Genomic DNA, 8,898 nt, shown 5'->3' on the forward strand with positions numbered 1-8,898 from the left:
AAATTCAATATTTACAAAATGTAGCGAGCAGCGCTCGGCGTACGCTCATTACACCTCATATACATCACTTTATATCATCTCCTTTATCATTTTCCAAGAGAAGGCACAGTTTCTGTACGGGCTTTCTGAACTCGCCATTCTCAGTCTTGATCAAAGCTTGACGTACGCGACCGTCAGCGCTCCGAGTGACCTCCATGACTTTCTCTAGAGGCCAGCTGCCTCAGGGAAGCCGCTCGTCCAGCGTTAGAACGACGTCACCGACGTTGATGTCACGCTTTGGGACTGACCACTTCTGGCGCTCCTGGAGCAGGGGGAAATACTCCCGTATCCACCTGCGCCAGAATTCATCAGCGAGGAACTGTGCCTGTCTCCATCACCTCTTCACATACATGCCCTTCTTGCATGTGGATGTGAAGGGATCGGGTGACCCTTTGAAAGTTAGGATCATGTTAGGCGTGAGAGGGGCAGGGCAGTTCAGGTTGTCGTTGATCTTCGTCAGAGGTTGGCTATTAACAACAGCCTCCACTTCGCAGAACAGAGTGCAAAGCGTTTCGTCAGTCGTTCCGCTGAAGTGTGAGGCATGTGGTGGATGAAAGTTCCACTCTGCGCCTCGGATCGAGAGTATGTCTCTGATTTCTCCTTCGTTGAAGCACTGGAGAGCTTCTCTTAGCTCTCGTTCCATGGTCACAATGTTGGTCCCGTTGCCGGACCACATTCTCTTGATAGGCCCCCTACGAGCGACGAAACGCCTGATGGCATTGACGAAGGAGTCTTGTTCCATTGTATCGATCACTTCCAGGTGGACTGCTCGCGAGGTAAGGCACGTAAAGATAGCGCCCCAACGCTTCACTGTGGACCTTCCTTGCTTCACTAAGAACGGTCCGAAGCAGTCCGACCCAGTGTTAGTAAAGGGGGGTTCATCTGGACAAAGCTGGTCGGATGGCAGTTCAGCCATCACCTGAACTACAGGATGACGACTTAGCCTGCGACAGACCAAACATTCTCGAATGACAGTCTTGACTATCGCATTTCCGAGGACGATCCAGTAGTTTGTCCTCAACTGTGTCATCAGGTTGTTCTGGCCACAATGGCCGCAGGACTCGTGCATGGCTCTCAACATAAGCTTGACTGCCAGAGAACGGCTGGGTAGGATGATCGGATGCTTGGCCGTATCTGCCAGTGTTGATTTCTGCAATCGACCACCAACGTGGAGCAATCCATCCTCGATAAATGGTCTCAGCTTGATTAATTTACTAGACCTCTTCAGCGATCTTCCCTTCTTTGAGAGGGTGCTTAACTCTTCTTCATACTCTTGCCTTTGGGTCAGTCTCCAGATCAAATTCTCCACGGTACGCAGCTCCGCGCTCGAGAGTGAGTCGCCGCTGTATGGGCAAGCCTTCTGCATGTGGTGGATAAATCTTGTCATCCACGCGACGGTCCTGACAAACTTCAACCAGGAGGAGAATCTTGTCACTATTGATTCAATGAACGTTGGTTCTTTCTTCGTTATATTGAAGACGGGAGAGGTCTTCACTTCGGCGTCTGGATCAAGGTCTCCTCTGACCACGTCTTAGGGCATGGTTGGCCAGTGCGTTTCGTCCTTCTTGAGGAAATCTGGTCCTGAAAACAACAAAGATGACTGGAGGAAGTAACAGATGGAGAGGCCACGTGACGCGAGGTCTGCTGGGTTTACAGAAGTATTGATGTATCTACACGCCATAATGTCGTATGTATCCCTAATGAGATTGACCCTATTGTCCACGAAGGTCTGATACTTTACAAGCGCATTTCTGAGATATTTCAGCACTGACGTGCTATCAGTCCAGAAGACTGACGGGGCCAGTTTCAGATCGAGCTCAGTCTTCAGCTTTGAGTCCATCTGTGCAGCGATAGCAGCCGCCGTCAGCTCAAGACGAGGGATGGTGGTCCTTTTAAGAGGGGCGACTCTCGCCCGTCCTATGATGAGATTGCAATGAATCTTTCTGTTGACACCAATTACATGCAAGTAAGAGACTACACCATAGCCTGTCTGGCTTGCATTTGCAAAGTGGTGCAGCTGAAGGGTGTCAACATCTCCGAAATCTGGTGGTATGAAGGACCTTCGCAGTTGGAACTCTTCCAGTTGTGGCAACTGCGCGAGCTAAGTCTCCAATCGAACAAGTTCATCAGCAGACATCTCCTCATCCCACGAGAGCTTCCTTTGACACATTTCTTGCAACAGGATCTTCGCGATCAAAGTGACTGGGGATAAGTAGCCCAAGGGGTCGTAGATCGATGCAACAACGTAGAGCACACCATGTCGGTTGAAAGGCTTGTCTTTAAGGACGATTCTGAACGTGAACACGTCTATGCTCATATTCCAATGGATCTCCAGGGCTCGTTCAGTTGGCAGCTCATCTTTATTCAAGTATAGGACAGCCACAGAGTCGTCTCATTCTTCTCCGGGGATTGCAGCTAGAATTCGCTTGCTGCTGGAAGTCCATTGGTTAAGGCGGGAACCTCCATCCCCGCACAGGCTGATCAGATCTCTGGTAAGTTTGATGCATTCTTCCTCATCGCCCATCGCCTTGAAGAGGTTGTCGACGTAGAAGTTGCAACATATAGAGTTAGAAGCTTCTTCGTTATCCTTGCTTCCGAAGTCTAGGGCCGTTTTGCGTAAGCAGAAGTTAACGACGCTCGGCGATGATCTTGCGCCAAAAACGTGGGACGTCATTCTGAAGACTTGCAGTTCTTTGCTGGTGACACCTTCTGGCCACCAGAGGTACCTTAGGCAGTCTCTGTCCTCTTCAGGTACTCTCACCTGATGGAACATCTGCACGTCTGCTGTGATGGCATGTTGACCCTCTCTAAAATGCAGGAGAACACCCGTCAGGCTATTGGTGAAGTTGGGGCCTTGCGTCAGATGTTCGTTGAGAGATGTTCCTCGGTGCCTTGCCATCAGATCGAAGACCACTCGGTCTTTCTGTTTGACAGGATGCCTGACAAAGTGGTGCGGCATGAGCCATACACGCCCGTCCTTCCTGTCTAGCTGACTTACAGGAACCCTTTCGGCGTAGCCCTTATCAGTATATTTCTCCATATGAGCTACGTTGGATATCTTGTAAGCTTCGTCGTTGTCTAGTCTTCTTTTCAAGCTTCAGGCTCGTCGAATTGCCATATTCATATTATCAGGTAGAGGAGTAGAGTCCTTGAATGGCAACTTAGCCACGTACTTTCCATGTCGATGCTGTGTCGTGTTATTCAAGGTGGCCCCGAATCTCTTATCCTCTAGGGAATCTTCCAATCTGATGAGGGATTCCTTTTCAAAGAAATCTCGATTAAAATGACTCTGCAGTAGCTCTGTCAAGTCTTGAGGGTCAAATTTTCAATGAACATGATGCTCGGGTGAGACCTCCGATGCAGACCGGTCTCCAGTAGGACCGAAAGCCACCCAACCAAGCTTGGTTAGGTAGGAGGATTTCTCGTTGGCAGTGCCGTGGTGTTGTTCCAGAATGACTCGATTCAGGGTCGTGTCTAACCCGATCACGAGCTCGACCTGTTGGTGGTCCGTTGGCATGCTTTGCAGCTCTACGTCTGCCATGTGTGGCCATCTCTTCAGCCAGTCCGAAGGCATTATGTAGTCCATTGACACATTAATTTTGTCAGTAACAAAGACTTCTTTTACTCGTTCTTCCTCCTCACCTCCGTTGATGTTACCAAGGGTGAGTTGGACCACTTCCTTGCAGGCAAACGTACCGGCCTCTGTCACCATGGTCTGGTTGCAAGGCCTTCCCATTACACCTAGCCGATCTATTAGGCTCCTTGCGGGTAACGTGGGTGCGGCTCCTCCATCTATGAAGCCGATCGTAGTGCACGTTCCGTTCACCATGACTGGGATGAGCTTCAACATTGTACGACCATCCGTTCGTTGGTCAGTGGACATGGCATGTACGTGCCCCGTCGTCGTAGGTGTCCCAGCCTCTGGAGCGGTTTCGGTGTTAGTTCTATCAGGCGGTGCATTGCTAGTCGTCCCGGCCCCCGCTTCCGGCTTGTCAGATGTCTTGGACACAGTTGCTCTCTTGGAGTTTGCACTTTCCCTTGGAGGGGTTTTCTTCAGATAGTGCAAGAGCATGTGATGCGTCCCCAAGCCGCACTTGCCACACATGGATTCTTCTTCACAGGCTTCATGATTGTGTGCAACATTTAGGCATCTGAAGCAGAGTTTGGCATCCACCAGAACATTCCAGCAGTCATCCAAATTGAGGCTTTGGATTCCGTGCTTATTTTTCTTGCAGTATACGCACTATTTCCCAATGTCGGAAGGAGAGCTGTGGTGAACAAGCAAGGATTTAGCTTTGATCGGCTTGCTTGTGCCCTCAGGTTTGCCCTTGGATGGACGACGGTCGCACTCGTAGTACTTCAGTTCTTTAGCGACCAGTGCCTATCTCTCCACAAAGGTGATCAAGGCTGGAAGCTTGTGTTCGTGTTCCAGGTACTTGGAGACCCATTTTACCCGAAGAGGGTGAGGGAGCTTTTCCACTATCTTTCTCATAGTTTCTTGCAGCTCAATTCTAGTGTAATTTGCACCCAGTGCTGCCTTCACCTTCTTTAGGTAAGAAGCGTAGTTCATTAAACCTTTGATATCACCTGCTGGGATTTCTTTCTATTCGAGAAGCTTACGAATAAAAGCTTCATTAGCATCGAATTCTCTGCCGTAGAATTCACTCAGCTGCTTCCAAGCTTCATCGTACCTAATTGTCGGTGACAGGTGCAAGCAGTGCTCAACCAGGTTTCTCGGAGGCCCATCTAGGATATGATACAAGTGGTTCAGCCTGCGCTCGGGGTCCGAGGTATTGTTCTCAATGTGCCATTTGAAGGACATCTTGAACCAATTAAATTTGGTGAAGTCACCTCCAAAGCGCTCAAGTTAGTAGGTGGTAACAGCGATGTCCGCGCTAACTCATTGCTGCTAGCAAGAGTGCATTCGAGTGCCTTAAGCACTTGAGAGTTGTTGACCAAGGGGTCAGTGACAGAGGGTTCAAGCGTGGCATGTCCTGGTGCGAAAGGAGTTGAGGTGGGATCCAATGGCCGTGAGTGGACTTCCATGGGTGTAGAATGGCCTTCTGGTCCTCTTGTATGTTCTACAGGGTCCATTGTCCGCATAGCACTTGGGTCGTTCTCGTGGTGGTGGACGACACTTAGCCTCCATTAATTGATCCTCGACACATATTCAGTCTCCACGGCCTTTACACTGGGAACTCTCACGCTTCCAGCATGTGAAGACACTTCCGAACCACATTGCGACTCTCCTGCCTCCGATCTAATTTCGTATTCAAGTTGCTGTCTCTGAACCTCGAGCTCGGCCTCCAGCAATGCAGCTTCCGCTAGCCCTCTAGCGGCCCGATCCTCGGCATCTCTCTGAGCAGCGAGTTCATCAGCTTCAGCTTTGTTCTTGGCTGCACGTTCTTCCGCTTCTAAGCGTGCCTTCAGTTGAACGTTGGCTAGGTTAGCTTGCGCTTCTAACAGCTTTCTGCGGACCTCGCTTGTGTCAGTCTTGAATGACGTTCTTGATTTTAATGATCTCTCTGACATGATGACGATGTTCCCAGCTTGGCGTCAACATCTGAGAAAGATTCACTTCTTGATAGTCAGGTTACAATCAGTCATCTGAGACCCAGTTTTGTGTAAAGATCTAAAACTGTAGAACACCGGAGAGGGGTTCACTTTCTCGGCTAAAGTTCTAAGTTATTGACGTGTAGGTCTTGAAACTCACGTCTTTTATAATTAGATATATTGAAGAGTATAACTTGTATATCGGACGAGGTTTTAGCTGAAAAAAAAAAAAAAAAAAAAAAAAAAAAAACAGATCGTCAATGAGAAAATACAGCAATGGTACAGGATTACATTAATTTCAATAGGGTTCATTACAGTATATAAATACAAGTCAATAAAGAAAATACAACAATGGTACAGGATAACATTAAATAATAGACTTACATCTTTTCCCAATGCCAATTCTATTTCAGCTTCAGTTCAAAGAACATTCACAGGTGGTAACGTTAATCGCCTGCGAGTGATTAGTTATCGAGCTAAATGTGTGATTGGTCCTTCACACACGGAGAGACACTCCTAAATCACCATATCAGTCAACACTGCAAGCTGAGTGGAGAGATGCTCACACCACGGTGGACAGCCATGCACTCCCAAGGTCCGGGGCCGTGACGTCACTCTGTCTAGCGCGAGATGCCCCTCTGAGCCGACCAATCATGGAGCTATGCCCATATAAGGTTATGTTTTCAGCGCTTAGAGGTGGTCCTGGAGAACGTAATAAGGGAAACTAAATTAATCCTGATGGTTAACAAAGAATACAAAAAATTTCTTGGAAATATATTATGGCGTATCTTTCATGCCTTTCATACCAGCTTCAATTACAAGATCGTCCTTCCGCTTTACACTGGCATCATTTATTCCTTTTGCACCCTTCCACTGAATTGCAAATCAGTTATCACTGGAATCCTCAATCTCCTCTTTGCAGATTAGACAAGAAGCTTGACTGAATGTGCTTGCACTTATTGTTGCATCATATCTGAAATAGAGAAAGATGCGAATTAGTTATGCAGTAAGATCCAATCAAATATATGGAAAATGCCACCTCTACCGCCAAAACATTGGCACATAATAGGCCAACATAATTTTTTATGATCGTAATGTGTTCTTTGCCCCTAAAAATGTAGTAATAGACACCAAGATCATCAAATTTGAGTTGATAGTTATAGAGTTATGATCGTTCAAAGGTTTCGGTGGGCATCTTGGGCGCCATATTGAAAAAAACACTTTTCCGAGGATCATAGTTTGGTAAACTTTTTGTAGGTTAAAAAGTACATTAAAACCTACCAGTATCAGTTGAGAAAACTTTTGTTACAATTTTTATGCGTTGAGGGGTTATTTTCCATATATTTACCCTACTAATATTAATTAAATCTATTGAGGAGAGTAATGAACACCACTGAAACGTTTTAGAAAAGAGCTAACTCAAAACCGTACCGGTAAAAGTATTTGTGGGCGATCGCGTGTATTTGAAATGATTACAACATAGGAAACACAAACTAGAGCCAGTGTATTTGGGTCTGTACCGAGTAAAGATGGTTAAATCTAACACAGTTGTGATACAAAGCATTATTAATGGCGCAGTGTCTGAACATCATTAGTTTTCAAAATTGTCAATCAGAGTGTTTCTCCTTACCCCTGCATATGTGACATTTCTCGAGTTGATGAGTAGAATTTTTTTCCTTTGCTGTTGTTGTTTGAACAGACCTCATTTCTTCTTTTGCGTGTTTTGGATAAACTTGATGATAACAATATGTTCTTATGTTGATGCTTCATGTATACGTAAAGGGTTGTTGTAATTTTGCCGAGTGTGGCAATATGTATAACATACTGTTGAGTGAACTTAAAAACAATCAGAGATTAAATAGGTCAGGTGAGATCCATCAGGCAGATGCTGTATTATTCATGTATTCATGTGATTCCTGGTTGCTGGGGCCGGGGCGGTTCCCGAATAGCATATGACTGCGGGATTAAAGTTCAGCCTTGAGGATAGGTAGTGCTAGAGAATGTGTAGATGTGAATACCTTATACTTAATGGTATAAAAGAAGGGCAGGAAGATGAATGATTTTTTCGGGAAAATGGCTAGTGGCCATCGGTTGATAGTTACAAGTACAAGTGTAGTAGTGATCTAAAGAAAAAAAATTGGCAAAATGGTGGTGCTGAGTTGTGTTGCGAAATAATGCCGTAAACCTGGACAAGTAAAATCGAGGGATGAGGGAGTATCTATTCCTACCCCTGTCCCGCCCAAAAAGACCCGTATTGCACTCAACCAGAGGGAGGTTATTGATGAGGTTGCTAATACTGATGTTGATATGATTTTTTTTCACTTTGGGTATTCTGCATTTTAGTTGCAGAGGTCATAAGAAGAAATGAGTGGAATTATCTATATCTTATCGTATATATTTTCACATGCAATATTTCATTTTAAATTTTTTCTGGGTAATTTCTATATATATATATATATATATATATATATATATATATATATATATATATATATATATATATGTATATATATATACATATATATATACATATATATATATATATATATATATATATATATATATATATATATATATATATATATATATATATATATATATATGTGTTGCATTTCTGTTTAGTACATACCATGCCTATTTCGGGTCGGAGAATCATCCATATATCATAGACTAGTGAGGGCAAGTGCACACCTCCTCCCAGAGTGAGGAGCTTGGGGTGTGGGGAGTTATGTCCTAATTCTTGTATAAAGATATGTGTTGTACGTCAAGGTACATGAACTCTATAATCATGAGAATTCCACAAAACCTAACTATTCAACATGTTGTTGCAGCAAGATTTCATCTTGCTTGCGAGGAGAGTTAGTTGTCTTTGTGTGTTCAAGTGGACAAGGCCCTCACCTGAGAGTGTCGGTTCTACAGTGTACACCCGAACCTTTTGAAATAAAGTTAAAAAACCCATGTTCCGATGTCTCATTATCCGTGGACATGGTACACACACACACACACACACACACATATATATATATATATACATATATATATATATACATACATACATACATACATACATACACATATATATATATATATATATATATATATATATATATATATATATATATATATATATATATATTGCATGCATATAATGATGATATTATGTAAAAAAGTCCCTTAAATCCATATTTAACTTTTTCTAATGTCTAGCTTTCAGCTTACTTTCTCCTACATTTTCTTCTCATAAGTATAACTGATCATCTGGGCTACCATAAAAATCCGCAGGTCGGGTCTATCATAAATACTTTC

At 44.4% G+C, this 8,898-nt stretch overlaps 2 protein-coding genes across 2 annotated transcripts; both read right to left on the reverse strand.

Moving 5' to 3' along the window:
- Positions 1–373: 373 nt before the first annotated feature.
- On the reverse strand, positions 374–1,108 carry LOC137646311 (uncharacterized). The gene has a single exon (XM_068379419.1). It carries the CDS (start codon positions 1,106–1,108, stop codon positions 374–376), a length of 735 nt encoding a protein of 244 aa, XP_068235520.1.
- A 462-nt stretch (positions 1,109–1,570) lies between these two features.
- On the reverse strand, positions 1,571–2,356 carry LOC137646312 (uncharacterized). The gene is made up of 2 exons (XM_068379420.1): positions 2,159–2,356; positions 1,571–2,056 (listed from the first exon to the last, which is right to left on the reverse strand). The coding sequence occupies exons 1-2, from the start codon at positions 2,354–2,356 to the stop codon at positions 1,571–1,573; spliced, it is 684 nt and encodes a 227-aa protein (XP_068235521.1).
- Between the last annotated feature and the right edge of the window lie 6,542 nt (positions 2,357–8,898).

The sequence above is a fragment of the Palaemon carinicauda genome, chromosome 9 (genome assembly GCF_036898095.1).
Source record: "Palaemon carinicauda isolate YSFRI2023 chromosome 9, ASM3689809v2, whole genome shotgun sequence".
Taxonomy (NCBI): domain Eukaryota; kingdom Metazoa; phylum Arthropoda; class Malacostraca; order Decapoda; family Palaemonidae; genus Palaemon; species Palaemon carinicauda.

What these genes read in the sequence shown, in the direction of transcription:
- LOC137646312 (XM_068379420.1), bottom strand. Translation starts at nt 2,356, where the DNA reads ATGAGCATAGACGTGTTCACGTTCAGAATCGTCCTTAAAGACAAGCCT. An exon ending in AGATGTCTGCTGATGAACTT is followed by an intron (nt 2,057 to 2,158) that starts GTTCGATTGGAG and finishes GACACCCTTCAG; the next exon opens with CTGCACCACTTTGCAAATGC.
- LOC137646311 (XM_068379419.1), bottom strand. Translation starts at nt 1,108, where the DNA reads ATGCACGAGTCCTGCGGCCATTGTGGCCAGAACAACCTGATGACACAG.